Source organism: Stegostoma tigrinum, chromosome 46 (genome assembly GCF_030684315.1).
Source record: "Stegostoma tigrinum isolate sSteTig4 chromosome 46, sSteTig4.hap1, whole genome shotgun sequence".
Lineage (NCBI taxonomy): Eukaryota > Metazoa > Chordata > Chondrichthyes > Orectolobiformes > Stegostomatidae > Stegostoma > Stegostoma tigrinum.
Window position 1 is genome coordinate 2,286,386 of NC_081399.1, and position 21,533 is coordinate 2,307,918.

Consider the following 21,533-nt stretch of genomic DNA (forward strand, 5'->3'; position numbering starts at 1 on the left):
GCCCGGAACGATACTGTTGTGTACCGCTGGAAATTTGACACTTCAAAAAATTCAATCTGCTGTAGTATTTTACCCTGCTATTTTCCAACTCTAAGAGTCCATCAGAATGCTGTGCAACAATTAACATTGGGATCAACAATCTTGGTGCGTTTAACATATTTACCTTTAATTACCATCATCCACAAATTTTCATATGCTCTTTTCGAGTAGTTTCTGTTCCTATTTCTTGAATGCATGGTGAGGAAGTGGGAATCAAACTGGATAAGTTTGACCCAGATTTCAATTTTCAGATCTGCTCTTTTCAAGGTGCCTGCAAAATTTGCAAGTCAATGCAATCTCTAAGTATTTCACCTGTTTCTTTTTTTCTGAAAAAAAAGGATGCATCAATCGTGCATCAAAATAGAAAGGCTCTTACTCTGTCCTGCGCGTTGAGATAAAACAGAAGTTGCTGGAAAAGGTCAGCAGGTCTGGCAGCATCTATGAAGAAAACATCAGGGGTAATGTTTTGGGTCCGGTGATACTTCCTCAGACGGGTCATTCATTCATTCATTCTGACCCTTCATTCACTTCCTGAATGCTGTTTGATACCTTAGTAAGTTTCAATGGTATTGCCAATCCTCAAATTTAACTGGCTTTGCACTTTATTTGTTTGCCAGCCTGGTGTGAGAAGCTAAAAGGGAGGTGAACCCCAAAGTTATTGAAAATGTAAGCACATTATTTTCCAGTTTGGACAAATGGGAATGATTTTCTAATGCTTTCATGCCTTGCTCACTTTAGAGAAGCTAAAGTCCCACATGAATATCAATTCCATTCCAGATGCATCTTCAGATCGGGCTGGAACCTGGCCAATGTAAGTGTGATCAACCACACTTAAGTTTGGGCACGACCTGGGTCAGAATTGCTCTCCAGATTCCACCACGTTAACCATTTCCCATCACACGTCTGGATAATGGGCTCAGTAGCTATTTGCAGACAAGGAACACTCACCTGGCAAAAGATTCCAGAAAACTAGAATGACCCCTAGCATGGAGAGTTTGGTCTCTCGGACAAAGTTTAAACAAATTTATACTCTACTCGCCAAAGTTTAGGAGAATGAGAGGCGATCTCTTTGAAACATATAGGATTCCAAAGGGGCTTGACTCGTCTCTCCCTGGAATGTTTGGAAACAGTCTGAACAACACTTTTTCCACCCAAGTGCTGAAAGGGTGTTTCTCCTTCATGGGAGAGTCTAGGACCAGAGGGCATAGTCTCAGAATAAAAGGGGTGCCAACTGAAGACTGAGATGAGGAGGAATTTCTTCTTTCAGATGGTTATGAGTTATTGGAATTCTGTGCCGCAGAGAGACGTAGGGCTGACTCTCCATGTATGTTTAAAAACAGAGATAGATCCTTGAACAGCCTGGGAATCCATGGCTATGGGGAAAAGACAGGAAGGTCAATGTGAGGAATGCTGGATAGACCAAGATCCTTTCGAAAAGCAGAGCATGTTTGAGGAGCCGAATGGTCTACTTCTCTCTGATTTCTTTTGATCTGAATATGTGGATCATTAATCAGAGATTTGACCTACCGTGCCGTCTCACATGCAGCTGGCATCTCCAGCTATTTAGTTGTAAATCCTTGACAATAAAAGAAAAAGCTCAGAAATCGGGGACATGATTTTTAAAAAGATATCTGCATAAACAAACACAAACACACAGCTAGTCAGGAAGCACCTGTTGGGACAGAAGCTGAGTTATGCTGCCAGGTTGATAATATTTGTATCCAACCCTGGTTCACTTCAGCAACGAACTGTTATAAAATGTCGATCAGGCCCGAGTGAGGTATTTAAAAGGGGAGATGTTTCCAATTCTATTGAGCAGTGAATGTTTCTACTGGAAGGTGAAAGAGCTAGAAGATGGATCAGTGGAGATGTGGATGTTTGAACCAGGAAAGCAGGGTGAGTTTTGAGGACAATGCTCCAGGGTCAATTTGATGAAAAAAGCCACAGGGATCCCAGGGCTATGGGACAGGCCATTAGGCACTTATTGAAGTGGGATCTCCATCTCCAGCAGGACAACCCATCCACTCCCTGCCAAAGCCAGACGGTAGAATGCTCCTATGCGGTGCTGATCGTTGGTGAAGTGTTCAGTTCAACAGCATTGGAGGCCAATAACAGAGAGGCCAGTTGGGGAGGGAGTCATGAGCACTGTCTCGGGGAGAGAGAGAGAGAGAGAGAGAGAGAAAGAGAGAGATGGGTCATTCAAGGTCAACTGAAATGATTGACTAAAGAGTTTCACCAAAGTCATGACTAAGCCCAATTCCTGAGGACACTATGTGGAAGAACCTCAATCAGTAATGTTCTGTTTGATCTGGGTGTTCTTTCTGGGAGGAGAGCGTAGGACAGCGGCAAAGCGAGGGTCAGCAAACCCAGCATCACAAAACACACCCCTTCCTGCTCCCCCCCACCCACACCAAAACCTGGGGGCGAGGAATCAAGCACCAGATCAGGCAGGGTGGATGGGCAAATATTTGATCCAAAGTCATAACAAGGATGTTAAACATGCAGAGAGAGGCAGACAAGCTCAAGAAAAATATCCCAGAACCACATTACTAAAAGGAAGGGCAGAAGCAGCATGGATATAAACTTCCTGTGAAAATAAACTTGCCCTGGTTAGTTTTCTGATTGGATTTTGTCACGGTGTCATTACATTTGATAGTCACTCATTTTGAAATTCATAGATGACCCAAAATGTGGAAGCATAGTAAGGCCATAAGACCAGAAGACATAGGAACAGAATTAGGCCACTGATTCTGCCTTACCATTCCATCATCATCAAAATGTTTCTCAATGTCATTCTCCTGCCTTCTCTTGATCCCCTGTCTACCCAAGAACCTATCTATCTCTGTCTTAAACACACCTCAATGACATGGCCTCCATAGCCCCCGGCAGCACTGAGTTCCACAGATTTACCACTCTCTGGTTGAAGAAATTCCTCTTCATCTCAGCTGTAAAGAGTTGACCCTTCACCCTTAGGCTGTGCCTTCAGGTCTTTGTCTCGCTGACTTGTGGAAACATCTTCAACAGGTCCCCTCTATCCAGGCCTCTCAGTGCTCAGTAGGTTTCAATCAGATTCCAACCTCCGCTCATCCTTCAAGCACAGATCCAGAGTCCTTACAATCCCAGACTCGTGTACACCGCTATCAGGTATTCCTTCTCTGCTCCAAATAAGACAGCCCAAGCTTATCCAGCCTCTCTTCATTGCTGTCCCAGGGCAGCATGCTGGTGAATCTCCTCTGCACCCCTTTCCAGTACAATCCCATCCTTCCTATAGCATGGTGATCAGAATTGCACCTAGTATTCCAGTCCTGTACAGTTCCAAATTCAACTCCCTCCTATTATTTCAGGGGGAATAACAACTCTGCACAGGCTGGTTAGAAAATGTAGAGCGTTTTTTTTTCCTATTCATTTTGTGGGAAGCGGGCATGGCTGCTGGGCCCAGCATTTATTGCCCCGTCACTAGCTGCCCCCCTTGAGAAGGTGGGGGTGAGCTGCCTTGTGACCCGCTGCAGTCCATGCGCTGTAACATGACCCACAGTGTCCCCTTAGGGAGGGAATTCCAGGGATTCTGACCCAGCGACACTGAAGGAACGGGGATATATTTCCGAGTCAGGGTGGGGAGTGGCTCGGAGGGGAACGTGCAGGGAGTGGAGGTCCCATGTACCTGCTGCCCCTGGTCCTTCTGGATGGAAGTGGGTTGTGGGTTTGGAAGGTGCCGCCTGAGGATCTTTGGTGAGATTCTGCAGAGCATCTTGTAGATGGTACACACTGCTGCGACTGAGCGTCGGTGGGGGGAGGGAGTGGGATGTTTGTGGATTTGGTGCCAATCGAGCGGGGGCTGCTTTGTCCCAGATGGTGTCAAGCCTCTTGAGTGTTGTTGGAGCTGCCCCTATCCAGGGGCAAGTGGGAAATATCCCATCACCCTCCGGCCTTGTGCCTTGTAGATGGTGGGACAGGATTCGGGAGGAGACAGGACAGGAGTTACTCGCTGCAAGGTTCCCAGCTTCTGACCTGCTCTTGTAGCCGCTGTGTTTATGTGGTGGGTCCAGTTCAATTTCTGAACAATGGTAAGCCCCAAAATGTTCATAGTCAGAGAGATTCAGTGATGGTAACGTCATTTGAGTTTTTTTATTCATTAACAGGATGAGGGTGTCACTAGCCAGGCAGCATTTATTAGTATCCCTAATTGCTGAGAGGGCAGTTTGGAGTCAACCACATTGCTGCCGGTCTGGAGTCACATGTAGGCCAGTGGAAGGAAAGAATGGCAATTTCCTTCCCTAAAGGCCATTAGTGAACATAGAACATTACAGCGCAGTACAGGCCTCTCGGAACACACTGACACACACAGATACGCACACATACATATATATACATACACAAACACACACACACACACACACACACACACACACACAGGCACACACACACACACACGTACACACATTCTCATACACACACAGACACATACACATTCACAGACACACACAGACACAACCACATACACACACACATACATGCACACACACACATACACACAAAAATACACTCACACATATGCACGCAATAACACACACACACAAACAGATACGCACACATACAGACACAACATACACGCAAAATAACACACACATACACACATATACAAATACACACACTCACACACACGCACACACACAGAATCACATACACACATATACATCCACACACACACACACACAACACACAAACACTGTCACAGACACACACACACACACACACACACACACACACACACACACACACACACACCATTCTCCAGACTGTCCCTCCTGAACGCATCCCACCTCGTTGCTTGCAAACCCAATCAAGCGAACAGTGTGTGCAGTGAATGGGAGTACCATGGTAACGCAGGGCAGTCTGCGGTATTCTGTTCGCTCCTCCCTACAGCCGGGAGATCACTGCGAGTGAGGCTGTTTGAGAGCTGGCTAACTGGGAAAATGAGAGCCAGAGGGGAGTGAGTGTGGGGGTGGGGGTGTGAAAAGGGGGAGGGCTGCGTGGGTGGTGCTGGGGGCCACTGCCACGGCAAAGGTAAGAGCTGTCCCTGGCACCATGTCACGGAGGGACTGGTGGGTTGGGGGGGGGGTGCGGTGGTGGGGGGTGGCGGGCAAGGGTTAACTGGATATTACTGCGAGATACTGTGTGGGGAGTCAGATGGTCTGGTTGATGCATGTCCACTGTTTCTGGGGAGGGGTGACGGAGGTAGCGTGGGGGGTGGGTGGATGGTTGGTCAAAGTGCACTGCAGGTGTGGGCAGGAGAGGTGTGCAGAGTGATGGGAGGGGTGGGATGTATGTACCGAGGGTGGGGGTGGCTTGGAGGGAATTGTTGCGGGTGGTGGGGGGGTCTTGCTATGGAGGGTGGTGTGTTGTGAGCGTTGCTCCAGTATCCAAGGTATCTTGGGAACAGGAGGTGGGCATGGGGGACGGGGTGTGTGGGGCTGAAGGGACAGCAGAATCCCCTGTCTCAGGTACCCCATCACTGGCTCTTTCTCATGGCAATGCAGCCAGCAGCTCTGGAGTGTTTTTGACTGCACTGTCAGAGGCTGGAGGCTGGTGAACTATGGTGTGGGGGGTTGGGGGGTGAGGGGTGGTTAGGGTCTGTGAGTGGGGGTTGGGGAGCAGACATACAACACACACTTTTTCTCTCTCTCTCACACACACACACACACACACACACACACACACACACACACACACACACACACACACACACACACACCTACACTCAGGCACGCACATAGAAACACTTACACAGAGGCACACACACAGAAACGCACAGATGCACACACCCATGTGCACACTCAAACACATACACACAGACACATACATATGCTTACAAAAAGGCAAAACCACACACACACACATATACACACACAGACAGCCACACTCTCATACATAGAAACACGCATACATATACACAGACTTACAAGCATACAGACACGCACAGATGCACACATATACAGACATCTGCGTGCATGCAAACACATATACATACGTACAGCACATACATACAGACAGACAGACAGACAGACAGACAGACACACACACACACACACACACACACACACACACACACACACACACACACACAAAGACAGACACTGACACACACACACATACAGATACCCACACACATACAAAAACACACAAATGTACATGAAGACACATTCGGTCACATGCATGCGTACAGACATACACATCTGCACTATTTTGATTTGATTTGTTCTTGTCACATGCACCTGAGTACAGTGAAAAGTTTTGTTTTGCGAGCGTTACATAACATACAAGGACACACGGCTCATAGGGTGTTCAGATAGCGCGAGGCATACAGGTTACGCAGCTCGGGAAGTACATAAAAGCAAGATCAATATTATTTGAAATTAGAGAGGTCCATACAGCAGTCTAATAACATCAGAGATAAAGCTGCTCCTGAACCTGTCCGTGCATATGTTCAAGCTTCTGTATCTTCTGCCTGATGGAAGAGGTTGGAAAACAGTATAGAGATAATGGGAACTGCAGATTCTGGAGAATCCGAGATAACAAAGTGTGGAGCTGGATGGACATAGCAGGCCAAGCAGCATCTCAGGAGCACAGAAGTTGACGTTTCGGGCCTAGACCCTTCATCCCCGAAACGTCAACTTCTGTGTTCCTAAGATGCTGCTTGGCCTACTATGTTCATCCAGCCCCACACTTTGTTATCTTGGAAAGCAGTATAACTGGGTTGGGAGGGGTCTTTGATGATGTCGGCTGACTTTCTGCAGCAATGAGAAGTGTATAGATGGAGTCCCTGGATAGAAAGTTGGCTTTCACTATTGCCTGGGCTGTGTTCAAAACTTTTTGTAGTTTCATTCGGCCCTGGGCAGAGCAGTACTGTAACAGGCCGTTATGCACCCGGACAGGATGCATCACCTGTAGGAGTTGGTGAGGGTCTGTATGGACATGCCAAATTTCCAGAGCTGCCTGAGGGAGAAGAGGCATTGTTGTACCTTCTTGCCAATTACACCTACATGGGAGGACCAGGATAGATTGTCAGTTAACATCACTCCTAGGAACCTGATGCTCTCCACCTCATTGATACACACACAGACGCACATCAAAGCAGACACACGCATGCTTGCAGACACAGACACCAAGGATATATCACATCTCCTCATGTATAACACATGCATAATAAACACACATACTGTACACATGCCCGTACCCCACACATGTATCATGCACTCGCCATACCACACACAGATATGTGCAATTCATCACATCCACAATCACATCCGCCCAGTGCAGATGGAGGCCATTCAGCCCATCAAGTTGGTATGAACTATCCAAAGAGCATCCCACCTATCCCCATAACCCCGTCTCTACTAACCCACCTTGCCTGGTTGGTCCTGAACACTATGGTGCAATTTAGCATAGCCAATACACCCTATCCTGCACATCTTTGCAGGAAACTGGAGACGCCGAGAGAATGCGCAAACTCCATGCAGACAGCCACCCAAGGCTGGAATCGAACCCACGTTGCTGAATCCGTGAGGCAGCAGTGTTAACTGCTGAGCCACTGTGCCACTCCATGTATCACAGACATATATACACATAATTGAACATGGAACTGTACAGCATAGGCACAGGACCATCGGCCCATAATGTTGTGCTGACCATGACACCAAATGAAACTAATCCCTTCTTCCTGCTCTTGGCCATCCCTCCATTCTTTGAATATTAATCTGTTTATTTATGTCTTTATCATATCTGCCTCTATTATCACCCCCGACAAAGCTTTCTAGACTCCTATCACTTTCTGTGTAATAACCTTGCCCTCATGTCTCCTTCAAACATTTTCCCTCTAACCTTAAATGTATGCTTTCTAGTATTAGAATCATATGAACATATATTACACTCAGATTACACGCATGCCCACCTTGTCGCCATAAATACTGAAAACACATACACAAAACACACGTGTAACACACTTATACCTGTCTAACTCTAGCATTTCTCTAAAACACAAACACTTTTAGTTAGTGAATTTTGAAATGTGCACTGCACACTCAAGTTTAAACCATTAATATAGACCAATAGAGGCTGTCCCCCTGTGACTTACATCTAAGGAACACCAAATTTCACCTCCATTAACAAATGGCCTGCCCTTTGTGAGTTGCTGCTGGCTTCCCTTAATCCATCCACACGTGTTCAAGTAACTTGCGTGTGTTAGCATTTCATCATAGCTTTTCGAAAAAAAAAGCTTTCCCACTCCAAATTTAAAACCCACAGTTGCTGGATTCATAACATGTGTGTGATATGTTCATATGGCTAACTGTGTCTGTGGCATGGCTTGTCTCGTGATGTGTGTGCAAATGATATGTCTATTTATGAATGTGTGAGGGATATGTACATACGTGGGACACATTCATAGAGAATTATAGACTTACCTCGGCAGCAGGGAAAATGCTAGGATTGATTCAGCACCTACCGAAATGGGAAGGATGAAAAGCCTGGATCACTCTTATCTTGAAAAGAGAAGGCTGAGAGTTTCGCTCTTAAAGTTCTTTAGAATTGCAAATGTGCTTTGCAAGTGATTTTACTTGACGAGAAGAGCAAATCCAGGATCATCAGGAGAAGGGAGCTATCAAAAATTCAAATAGGGAACTCTTTATCCAAGGATTTCCAAGGATGTTGCCAGTCTTGGAGGATTTGAGCTACAGCGAGAGGCTGAATGGGCTGGGGCTGTTTTCTCTGGAGGCTAAGGGGTGAACCTGTAGAGGCTTTTAAAACCGTGAGGGACATGGATAGGGCAAACAGACAAGATCTTTTCCCCCAGGGGTAGGGGAGTCCAAAACTAGAGGGGCATTGGTTTAAGGTGAGAGCGGAACGATTTAACAGGGACCTGAGGGGTAACTTTTTCACACAGAGGGTGGTAAATGTATGGAACTAGCTGCCAGAGGAAGTGGTGGAGGCTGCAACATTTACAGCATTTAAAAGGCATCAGGATGGGGACATGAAAAGGAAGGGTTTAGTGGGACAAATGCTGGCAAATGGGGCTAGATTAATTTGGAATTATGTTTGGCAGGGACTGGTTGGACCGAAAGGTCTGGTTCTGTGCTGTATGACTCAATGCCTATGACTCTGTGGCAAATGGAATATAATTCTTGTTCATCTGAGATGTGGGTGTCACTGACGACATTTCTTGCCTAGACGGGAGTTAAAACACATTGCTGTGGGTCTGGAGTCATGTGTAGGCCAGACCAGGTTCAGAGGGGAGATTGCCTTCCCTAAAGGTCATCAGTGAACCAGATGGGTTTTTCCAACAATTTACAACTGTCATCATTCGGCTCTTAATGTGAACTTCTAATGCCAGATATTTATTGAATTAAACTTCCACCATTGCCATGGCAGGATTCAAACCCAGGTCCCTAGAGTGATAGCTGGACTTACAACTAATAGTCTAGGGATAAAAAGGATGTCAGCTACAATGCAGAGAACAGTGTAAGGGGTGGAGGAGGGAACTGAGGAAGGGAGAGGTGTTGGGACTGGAGGAAGTGACAGAGATAGGGAGAGGGTGTAGGGGCCGGATGGGGCTACAGAGCTAGGAAGGGGGCGTGGGGCTGGAGAGGGTTACAGAAATAGGGAGGGGGTGTAGGGGCTGGAGGGGGGACAGAAATAGGGAGGGGGTATAGGGGGTGGAGGGGTCTACAGAGGTAGAGAGGGGTTGTAGGGGCCGGAGAGGGTTACAGAGATAGGGAGGGCGTGTAGGGGCCGGAGAGGGTTACAGAGATAGGGAGGGAGTGTAGGGGCCGGAGAGGGTTACAGAGATAGGGAGGGCGTGTAGGGGCTGGAGGGGGTTACAGAGATAGGGAGGGGGTGTAGGGGCTGGAGAGGGTTACAGAAATAGGGAGGGGTGTAGGGGCAGGAGGGGTTTACAGAGACAGGGAGGGGGTGTAGGGGCTGGACGGGGTTACAGAGATTGGGAGGGGTCATAGGGGCTGGAGGAGATTTGTGCAAAAATGAGTTTTGGCCAGAAAAGAAATTAAATGTGGGAATCTGATCAGTGACTGAGCTTTCCATCTCCATTCCTTTCATCTCTGATAGGCAGCAGCTCAGAGACTCGCAGAGGGGCCTTCCTGAGGTGGCGAGTCATTGCGTTGTGCCGAGAGGTCACAGAAACGTCAGGAAACCGAGAAAGGCTCAAAATTAAAACAGCGAAAATCCACAGTTCCGTTTCTGAGTGACGAGAGGGAAATGGGACCTCCACTGGACGTGTCGTCTCCCTTCTATTGACCCCAGTCAGGGCTGGCAAGGTGGGCATTGTTGCTCCGTGGGATCTTGCTGTGCACTGGGAGACCCACCTCCTATGCCCATGCTGTGGGTGTCAGGTGTGTGGGGAGATGGGAGGATGAGTCTCTTGAAAGGAATCCTCTAAGTTGACTCGTTCCGATTGGCCAAAGATGGACGGAAGTTTTTTTTGGCAACAACATCAACTGGCCCAGCCCAAATAGCCACGGGCTATTTCTCCTCATTGTCTCAACTCCCAAGCCGCCACCTCATCACCTCCCCTCCAAAAGTCAGCCCACCTCCCCCCCGCCCCCACAAACCAGGCAAACTGACGGTGTTGCCTCTGGAGTCAACATCTCCACGTTGGGTGGCTGACATCCTCCAATCTTTCGACATTTGCCAAGCCTGGCCAGGGTGATCTGTTCTGGAGGGTGTCGCTTCCAACACTGTTCCCCCCCTCAATGCCCCACTCCAACACCGTCCCTCCCTAATTCTCCTCCTACCCAATCCCATTCCACTCTTCAACTCATTGGATTTGCTAGATTGACTCTTCCCTGTCCAATTCTGAAGATGTGGAATGCCTCCACCCGTCCAGGCACTTCATCCCACTGGATTGTCCCAGTCAACATCCCTTCAGGTATGGTGCACCTGAATAGAACATCTGGAAGCCGGTGAGGATCCTGAATCTTTTAATCTGAAAATGGCAGGGATGCTTTGAAATGGAGGAGGAGCCTCAAGTGAGGAAGACATTGAGGAACCAGTGATACCTTCTCCTGTGCTGAAGATTTCACAGTTGACACAGTTCAAATGGAAATGAAGCTCTCAAATTCAATGAGATTGAACCAGTTGAAAGTTAGGGAGATCCTGCTTGATGTGTACCTGCTTCTGAACCAGGGTTTTAGCATGGACCAAAAAATCAGGGGACAGTCAACCTGAAAAATACCCCTGATCCCTCGAGAAGGGGCAAACATTTTGAGCATCTCCAAATCCAAAGAGGTGACAGACGTCCTAGAACTTTGATCTTGCCTCGACTGGATCCAGACAAATGAGGGGGAGAGCAGGTGGTGGCAGGATTTACTGGGAGATCCTCATGCTGACCTCCTGAAGATGAGGATCTGGGATGAGAGTTGTTTGAGAATTTCCGAGTCTTCGTTGCCGCATTCCCAATCTGTGAAGAATTGACCTCAAGTCCACTTTGTGTCTTCACAGGGAGGGAGCAGACGGACTGCCTCCCCTTTTTATTGGGCCCTTGCTCTCTGCCAAGATAGTCCCCCTCGTTTTTTTTTGAGATAACCAAGTCTTCATTCTTCTTCCTTCCTCCAATGGCCGATTTCCTCAAGATTGCCATTCTGGGGGCTCCAGGGGTTGGCAAGACCGCCATCATTCAGCAGTTTGTGTGGAACCAGTTTGCGGAGGATGCTCGCGTCCCACACAGTGGGGTGTACCATCCCTCTGTCGTCTTAAATGACCGGATTTACCACTTGGTCATCTTGGACATCCCAGCATCGCTGGTCTTCACTGACAACCAACAGGTGAGGGCACTTCTGATCGAACAATCCCGCTCCATCTGCCACAGCTGCACACTGGTGCGAGGCAGAGCCAGGCCATTCAGCCCATGGAGATCTGCTAGCCCTTTTGCAGCGCAGCCCAGACCGCTCAACTCCTGCCTCCCTAGTTTTCCCTATCTCCTTCAAGCTCTCCTTTCCTCATTCACTCATGAAATGTGGGCATCACTGGCGGAGCCCAGAATTTTTTGGCCATTCCCCAATCGTCCCATAGGGCCAATAAACTAACCACATTGCTGTGGGTCTGTAGTCACGTATACTTCAGGCTAGTTGAGGATGGCTGGTTTCTCTCCCTAAAGGACATCAGTGAACCAGAAGGGGTTTTCCAACAATGATTTCACGGTCATCTTGAGACTCTGCATTTGAGGCTTTTTATTGCATCCAAATTTCACCACCAGCAGTGGCGTGATTTGAAATCAAAACACTAATTGGGTGTCTGGATTGACAGTGCCACTTGGTCATTGCTCCCCCTGGTATCCCCTTCGAATCCCATTGTAATCTAACCACTTGCTGTGATACAAAGTATTCCCTGTGTCACTTGACAAAACTCTGGGTCAATGGACTGGTGCCACTAACTTTGTTGGGTTCGCCCCATTTTTCTTGCCCTTCATGCGATGCCCCTTTCTCTGTCAGCCTCGCAGGCACTAGGGTCTCCTCAGGGAACCCCACCACCCCACCAACCACCTCCTCGCTCCTTCCCTCTCTCAGAGAGTGAGGCGTTGGAGTGAGGCAGAGAGGGCGCCTCCTGCTGGTTCCTACTGGGTGAGCAGTTTAAGCGATTGCCAACGTGGTTGTGGGAAGTGGTGGCAGCGGGAGGAGGGAATGCCAGGTGGCTGTGCAAAAATGGAACCACCTTCGATCCCTGCCCTCACCGACAACATGCGTGGACGGTTTTGCTGCTCATTTCCCTTGGGGTTCTATGCCTTCTCGACTCGAAACACATCAGTGTGGCGCAGTGTTCATTTTCTGTCTGCCAGAATACCAGAAACCGGAGCAGGGGTAGACTGGCCACCTCTCGAGCCAGCTCATTTCTCTTGAGATGGGATGTGCACGTTGCTAGCTGCAGCAGTATTTATTTGCCTGAAGGAGGCGGTGGTGAGCTGCCTTCTGGAACCGCCAGGTTCTTGTGGTGCAGGGACAGTGATGTCAGGAAGGCAGGTTCGATATATTTCCAAGCCAGGATGGTATGTAATTTGTCGGGGAACCTAGAGGTGCTTGGCTCCCATGTAATCTGTTGCCCTTGTCATTCGAGATGGTCAAACCCACATGATTTAGAAGGGGCTGTTTGGAACTTGCTGAAGCACAGCTTGTGGGTGGCACTGGTGCCATTTTGTGACATCTGACACCCACGACATTTTTACCCTTTTAACATAAAGCATGAAACCCGGGCCTCTGTTGAGCCCAATATCTTGAAGCTTATTTACGGCACTAACTATTTACAAGGCTTCACTATCGCAGGAATCTGTGTCCTGTGCTTACCGATGTTTCTGCACGTAACACAGGGTCAAAAATCGCACAACACCAAGTTATAGTCCAGCAGTTTTATTTGCAAATGCAAGTTTTCCAAGTTCAGCTCCTTCCTCTGAGCTCTGTAAGAGTATGTTACACTCACAGATGGATGACACTAACTCCACGGCACAATGACTGCAGGCGAAGTGATTTACCTCAATACTAGAACGCCATATTACACGAGGATTTGAGCTGTCTTCAAGGTACAAGCCAAGTTTGGGGCAGACCTTTTCCCTGTAAAGAATTGGAACTCTGATTCGGGTAAACAGCGAGCATTCAGGCCAGGGTGTTATATCTATATGTTCAGAAAATGCATGTGCTGATGGAACCCACAAACCAAGCTAGCCTGATACAGTTATCAGGGCATGGAGACCATCCTGGCTGTATGGTTTGCGGTTGGCCATCACAGATGCATGTGTATAATTTACTGTGGATGCGTGGGTGTCATTCAGTGAGCAATCCTCACTTTCCTGTGTGTGATGGAGGTTAGAATTTGCAATTCCAATGCGTCATCTGTTTCCTGACAGGACTGGGCCATTGCATCTCATATCATCGCATATCACAGGGGAACTCAATGTACACAGCAAGTCCAAATGGACCATATAGACAGGAACTAATCATTGACTCCCAGTGTGATATAGAGACTGGAACTTGTACACGGTGACTCCCAGTGTGATATAGAGACTGGAACTGTACACAGTGACTCCCAGTGTGATACAGAGAGAGGAACTGTACACAGTGACTCCCAGTGTGATACAGAGACTGGAACTGTACACAGTGACTCCCAGTGTGATACAGGGACCAGGAATTGTACACAGTGACTCCCAGTGTGATAGAGAGACAGGAACTATGCACAGTGACTTCCAGTGTGATACAGAGACTAGGACTGTACACAGTGACTCCCAGTGTGATAGAGAGACAGGAACTATGCACAGTGACTCCCATTGTGTTATACAGAGAGAGGAACTGTACACAGTGACTCCCAGTGTGATACAGAGACTGGAACTGTACACAGTGACTCCCAGTGTGATACAGGGACCAGGAATTGTACACAGTGACTCCCAGTGTGATAGAGAGACAGGAACTATGCACAGTGACTTCCAGTGTGATACAGAGACTAGGACTGTACACAGTGACTCCCAGTGTGATAGAGAGACAGGAACTATGCACAGTGACTCCCAGTGTGTGATGCAGAGATCAGGAACTGTACACAGTGACTCCCAGTGTGTGATACAGAGAGAGGAACTGTACACAGTGACTCCCAGTGTGATAGAGACTGGAACTGTACACAGTGGCTCCCAGTGAGATACAGGGACCAGGAATTGTACACAGTGACTCCCAGTGTGATAGAGAGACAGGAACTATGCACAGTGACTTCCAGTGTGATACAGAGACTAGGACTGTACACAGTGACTCCCAGTGTGATAGAGACCGGAACTGTACACAGTGACTCCCAGTGTGATATAGAGACCGGGACTGTACACAGTGACTCCCAGTGTGATACAGAGACAGGGACTGTACACAGTGACTCCCAGTGTGATAGAGAGACAGGAACTATGCACAGTGACTTCCAGTGTGATACAGAGACTAGGACTGTGCACAGTGACTCCCAGTGTGATAGAGAGACAGGAACTATGCACAGTGACTCCCATTGTGTTATACAGAGATCAGGAACTGTACACAGTGACTCCCAGTGTGTGATAGAGAGAGGAACTGTACACAGTGACTCCCAGTGTGATACAGGGACCAGGAATTGTACACAGTGACTCCCAGTGTGATAGAGACCGGAACTGTACACAGTGACTCCCAGTGTGATAGAGAGACAGGAACTATGCACAGTGACTCCCAGTGTGATGCAGAGACTAGGACTGTACACAGTGACTCCCAGTGGGATACAGAGACGGGAACTGTACACAGTGACTCCCAGTGTGTGATATAGAGACTGGAACTGTACACAATGACTCCCAGTGTGTGATATAGAGACTAGAGCTGTACACAATGACTCCCAGTGTGTGATATAGAGACTGGAACTGTACACTGTGACTCCCAGTGTGTGATATAGAGACTGGAACTGTACACAGTGACTCCCAGTTTGATACAGAGACTAGGACTGTGCATGGTGACTCCCAGTGTGTGATACAGAGACCAGGAACTGTACACAGTGACTCCCAGTGTGATACAGAGACTAGGGCTGTGCATAGTGACTCCCAGTGTGTGATATAGAGACTAGGACTGTAACAGTGACTCCCAGCGTGATACAGAGACAGGAACTGTGCACAGTGACTCCCTGTGTGATACATAGACTTGGACTGTAACAGTGACTCCCAGTGTGATACAGAGACAGAAACTGTACACAGTGACTCCCAGTGTGTGATACAGAGACTAGAACTGTAACAGTGACTCCCAGCATGGTATCTGCAAGATACACTGCTGTAACAGGTTTTCTAGTTCACAAATATCATTCAGGGAGAAATACATACCTTCCATTCCTTGCAAGTCTGACATGCTCTCTGTCGAATTACACTGATATACTTAACTTTAACTCAACATCTGACTCCCCAGAGTCTGTCCCACCATTGACAAGGCACAAGGCAGGAGGGTGATGGAATACTCCGCACTTGCCCCTGGATGGGGGCAGCTCCAACAAAACTCAAGAAGCTCAACACCATCCAGGACAAAGCAGCCCCTGCTCGATTGGCACCACATCCATAAACATCCCACTCCCTACCCCCCACCGATGCTCAGTCGCAGCAGTGTGATTATTTTAAATCATTCATGGGATGAGGGCATCACTGGCAAGGAAACATTTATTGCCCATCCCTAATTGCCCAGAGTCAACCACCTTGCTGTGGTTCTGGATTCACGTGTATGCCAGACCAGATAAGGATGGCAGTTTCCTTCCTTAAAAGGGATTAGTGAAGCAGATGAGTTTTTCCATCAATTGACAATGGATTCATGGTCTTGTTAGATTGTTAATTCCAGATTATTTACTCAATTCAAATTCCACCGTCTGCTGTGGTGGGATTCAAACCCAGGTCCCCAGAACATTATCTGGGTCTCTGGATTATCAGTTCAGCAACAATACTACTAGGCCATCGTCTCCCATCTTGTATCATCTACAAGATGCTCTGCAGAGACTGACCAAAGACCCTCAGGCAGCACCTTCCAAACCCACGACCCACTTCCATCCAGAAGGACAAGGGGCAGCAGGGTACATGGGACCCCCACCCTCTGCCAGTTCCCCTCCGAGTCACTCCCCATCCTGACTAGGAAATATATCCCCGTTTCGTCAGTGTCGCTGGGTCAGAATCCTGGAATTCCCTCCCTAAGGGACATTGTGGGTCAACCCACAGCACATGGACTGCAGTGGTTCAAGAAGGCAGCTCACCCCCACCTTCTCAAGGGGGGCAGCTAGGGACGGGGCAATAAATGACTCAGCCAGTGACACCCATGTCTCACGAGTGAATGAAAACAAAGCACTGAATAAAAATGCCTAACCCCCTTGAGGTAAAGATTAACAAATTATTTGCTCCTCCAGCTTTTCGTCTCTCCAGCTTGATGGAACAGTTGGGGGCCATTCGGCCCCTTTGCAAAACTCCCTGTCCTTCAACCCGCCTGCCCCCATATCGTGTGTTACCCTGAGATTCTGGAAGTCACTCAATTACAGTCTTGTTGCCCTGTTAGAGTCACAAAATCGTACAGCACAGGAGCAGACCCTTTGACCCAATTCGCCCATGCTGACCAGGTTTCCGGCACTCAATGGGTCCCGTTTACCTGTGTTTGGCCCATATCCCTTGGAACCTTCCCTATTCAGTACCTGCTCAAATGTCTTTTAAATGTTATAACCGTGCCTGCATCTATAAATTCCTTTGGCAGCTCCTTCCATACACATAACACCTTCTGTGTGAAAAAGTTGTCCCTCAGGTCCCTTTCAAATCTTTTCCCTCTCACCTTAAACCTATGCTGTCCAGTTTTGAACTCCCTCCACCCCTGGGGAAAAGACTTTGTCTATGTGCCTTATCTACACCCTTTATCATTTTATAAACCTCCATAAGGTACCCCTTAGCATCCAACACTGCATGTCCAACCTGGGTAAAAAGGTCCCAGACTGTCCAGAGATAGTGTGAACTGCCGATGCTGGAGGCTCTGAGATAACAAGGTGTAGAGCTGGATGAACACAGCAGGCCAAGCAGCGTCAGAGGGGCAGGAAAGCTGATGTTTCAGGTCTGGACCCCTCTTCACAAGTGACCTCCCTCTTCTGAAGAAGTGTCCAGACCCGAAACATCAGCTTTCCTGCTTCTCTGATGCTGCTTGGCCTGCTGTGTTCATCCAGCTCTACACTGTTATCCCAAACTATTATCCTTATAACTTTGGTCTCAGTAACATCCTCGTTTCCTACCTTTTCCAATCGAATAGTATCCTTTTGCAGAATTGCCCGCAGTATTCCAAAAGTGGCCCTAACCAATGCCCTGTGCAGCCCGAACATGACCCTCCCAACTCCCTACACTCAATGCACTGACCAATAAAGGCAAGCGTCCCAAACACCTCCTTCACTGTCCCATCTACACGCGGCTCCTGTTCAAGGAACGATGTGTCGAGCTGACCTGTTTTCTCCTCAACCACCATTCCCACCCCCACCACTCCCCCCGTTTCCAACCCCCCCAACCCAACCCCGCTACCCCAGGAGTGGATCGAGCGGTGGACTGAGACGGGCCATCAGGGTATCCAGCCTGCCCACGCCTACATCCTGGTCTATGACATCTGCTGCTTTGCCAGCTTCGAGTACATCAAAGCCGTGCACCAGCTCATCGTGGCCAAAAGGTGAGACACCCCTCTGGCCGGGTAACCGGGCAGATTTGGGGAACATGGAGGAAGGGGATGGTGGGGCGGGGGTCACTACTGGGCAATGTGCGGAAGGTCGGAGAGAACGCAGCGGGGGTGACAGTGGGAGAGGGCAATCACGGTTGACTCCAACAAAGAGTTAGATATACCTCAAAGGGGAGGAAGGGATGGGAGCCTGTGGGGCTATTGGTGGGTAATGGCAGGGAAGGAGGAGCAAATGGTGCAGGTAGTAGGCAGGGCCGAATGGCCTCCTCCTGCTCCTATTTTCCATGTTTTGTCCAACCTGGGCAGGACTGTCCCCGATCACTTCCTCTGCTTCTCACACCCCACCCCTGCCCCTCACTTTCATCCGCCACCCCTCCATCCCCTACCCCACCCCTTCATTCCCTCCTCTGTCCTTCCATCCCGTCCCCTGCCCCTTGATCCCCTCCCCTGCTTCTCACTTTCCTTCCTCATCCCTCTATCCCCTCCCTGTTCTTCCATCCCCTCCCTCTACCCTCCATTTCCTCCCCATCCCTCCAGCCCCTCCCTTGTCCCTCCATCCCCTCCCCCACAACCCTCCATCGTCCCTCAATCCCCTAACCCTGCACCTTGCCCCTGTATCCCCTTCCCCTTCCCCATCCCCATTGCACTCCTCCCCAGTCCCTGCGACGCCTCACCACCCCTTAGTGCCGCCCCCCCCAAAACCTCCCCCAGCATCGCCCGGCCACTCACCCCTTGACTGTGAGAGGGAGTGTCCGACCTCTGAACTCCCTCGGAGGGACCGTCCACTGGTGGAGGGTCAAAGGTCATTCTAACATCCTCCCGTCAGGGCCTGGAGAGATTAACCCCGACCCTATGGGGATGTCGGTGAAGGGGATGGATGGTGAGTCTCCGATTCGTTCCCTCCACTTCAAAACTGCAATTGTCAGGGTGGGGGGGGGCATTGTGGAAGAGATTTGGGGGTTGGTGGGGAATGTGTGACCCCAATATGAGGTGGCGTCCCCCCAGTGTCCCCACACGTCTCCCCGTCCCCCTCCCCCCCCGGGGACCAGCAATCCCATGTCAGACCCTTCTCCCACCGCTGCCCGCCCCATCAGCCCTGACCGTGCTCTCCCACCTTCTCTCTCCAACTGCTCCAGGCCCCCTGGCTCGGGAAAGGCTCCCATCCTGATCGTGGGCAACAAACGGGACCTTCAACGCCGCAGGGTGGCGCCCCGGCACAATGTGGCGGCCCTGGTGAAGCGGACCTGGAAGTGTGGCTACATCGAGTGCTCGGCCAAGTACAACTGGCACATCCTGCTGCTCTTCAAGGAGCTCCTGAAGACCACCGGCTGCCTGGCATCCAAGGGCGCGCATGCCTCTGCCTGCCTGCAAGGGGGGCTGCGAGCCAACCGCTGCATCATCCTGTGAGACGGGACTGGGGGGAGTGGGGATCCGGGGTGGCGGGGGTGGGGGGAGTTTTGGTGGGGTGGTGGGGTGGGGGCAAGGGTTTTGGTGGTCTGCATGAGGTGAAAGCCGTACAGGACCAAAACATTAGGCACCACCCCACCCCACCCCACCCAAGGCCTTGCAGGGACAGCACGAGGCCATTCAACAGCAACCCCCACCACACCACCCTCCCCTACCCGTGGGGCCACAACCGCCTTCTCCAGCGTGTCCCACGGGATCAGCAGGAGGCCATTCGGCCCCCTTCTCCAGCCTGTTCCCGCATGAACCAGAAGAGGCCATTCAGCCCCTTCCCCATCTTGTCTCGGGGGAACGGGAGGAGGCCAGTCAGCGCTTTCTCTGGCCTGCCCCATGAGATTAGGAGGAGGCCATTCAGCCCCCTTTTCCAGCCTGTCCCGCATGAACAGTAGGAGGCCCTTTCTCCAGCCTGTGCTGTGAGATCAGGAGGGGACCACTCAGCCCACTTCTCCATGCTATCCCGCATGAAAAGGAAGAGGCAATTCAGCCCCTTCTTCAGCTTATCTCAGGGGAACAGGAGGAGGCCCTTTTTCCGCCTGTCCTGTGAGATCAGGAGGAGGCCACTCAGCCTCCTTCTCCAGCCTGTCCCACGTGATCTACAGGAGGCCACTCAGCCCCCTCTGCAGCCCGTCCCACAGGATAAGGAGGAGAGAATTCAACTGCAGCCACTGTCAAATAAATGCAGGCCAATCCTCCGGCCGTTCCTTTCTTTCCACCATTCATTCTCTTTCTCTGTCCCCATCTATCTCTCTTTCTCGTTCTTCCCCCTTTGCTACTGCTCACCAGTCACCATAGCATTGCGGTTCCTCCCTGTTAGCTCTGCTAAATCCAGCTTTCCCTGGCATCCCAAAGTGCCCTGCCATTACCCACCGACTGGCACCAGCAAAATGTTTCATGATTGCAAACATTTGATTGAATGTTCCTGAGCCCTCTAAAAATAGTTGTTGGGACTGGGGTGCAGGATCAGAATTGCTCTACAGGCACTTGAAAGCCACTGGATATTGTCAAACCGTGAACTTTATAAAAAATGTGCACAAGGAGTCCATGGATTCGGAAGAGCGGAAGGTAAAACTTTGCTGAACGGCTACACAAACTGGCTGGCAGCCAACAACCGCACTGTGACTGTTTACATAGGAAAAACTGTGCTTTGCCGTAGCGCTTTACAACGGCTGAAGGAACAGCATGGTAAAAAACATAGCACTGTGGACTTCACATTGCACGGTTTCAGCATGGAAATTGCCGTCTTTCTTAATAAAGAGACAATTTGATTCTTTTCGTGAGCAGAATAAGTCGACAAATCTCCACGCCTTGTGATGGGCTGAGTCGCATGGATGAAAATTTCATGGCAGAGAGATATCGCCGGGTATGTAGGGGTGTGTCATCAGTTTCATGATTACACGCCATGAAATTGTCAAGGAAGCATAAAAGTCATCGGTAAAGTGACCGAATGTACCGTACGTAAGCCTCACCGGATCGAGCCCTTCACCAAGAAGGTGCGCCGCACTGTCACAGGCTCAGTGCTGGGGGAGCACCGCACTGTTGGAGGGTCAGTGCTGAGGGAGTGCCGCACTGTCGGAGGGTCAGTGCTTAGGGAGTGAAGCACTGTCGGAGGGTCAGTGCTTAGAGAGTGAAGCACTGTCGGAGGGTCAGTGCTGAGGGAGTGGGCACTGTCGGAGGGTCAGTGCTGAGGGAGTGGGCACTGTCGGAGGGTCAGTGCTGAGGGAGCGGGCACTGTTGGAGGTCAGTGCTGAGGGAGCAGGCACTGTCGGAGGGTCAGCGCTGAGGGAGCGGGCACTGTTGGAGGGTCAGTGCTGAGGGAGGGCTGCACTGTCG

At 49.7% G+C, this 21,533-nt stretch overlaps 1 protein-coding gene across 1 annotated transcript; it reads left to right on the forward strand.

The window, feature by feature from the left end:
• Positions 1-5,041: 5,041 nt before the first annotated feature.
• Positions 5,042-19,647, forward strand: LOC125449602 (ras-like protein family member 10B). The gene is made up of 4 exons (XM_048525441.1): positions 5,042-5,103; positions 10,156-11,870; positions 18,097-18,233; positions 19,376-19,647. Exons 2-4 carry the CDS (start codon positions 11,661-11,663, stop codon positions 19,644-19,646), a joined length of 618 nt encoding a protein of 205 aa, XP_048381398.1. The 5' UTR covers positions 5,042-5,103; positions 10,156-11,660; the 3' UTR covers position 19,647.
• Positions 19,648-21,533: the final 1,886 nt, after the last annotated feature.

What these genes read in the sequence shown, in the direction of transcription:
- LOC125449602 (XM_048525441.1), top strand. Translation starts at nt 11,661, where the DNA reads ATGGCCGATTTCCTCAAGATTGCCATTCTGGGGGCTCCAGGGGTTGGC. An exon ending in TCTTCACTGACAACCAACAG is followed by an intron (nt 11,871 to 18,096) that starts GTGAGGGCACTT and finishes CCGCTACCCCAG; the next exon opens with GAGTGGATCGAGCGGTGGAC. An exon ending in CAGCTCATCGTGGCCAAAAG is followed by an intron (nt 18,234 to 19,375) that starts GTGAGACACCCC and finishes CAACTGCTCCAG; the next exon opens with GCCCCCTGGCTCGGGAAAGG.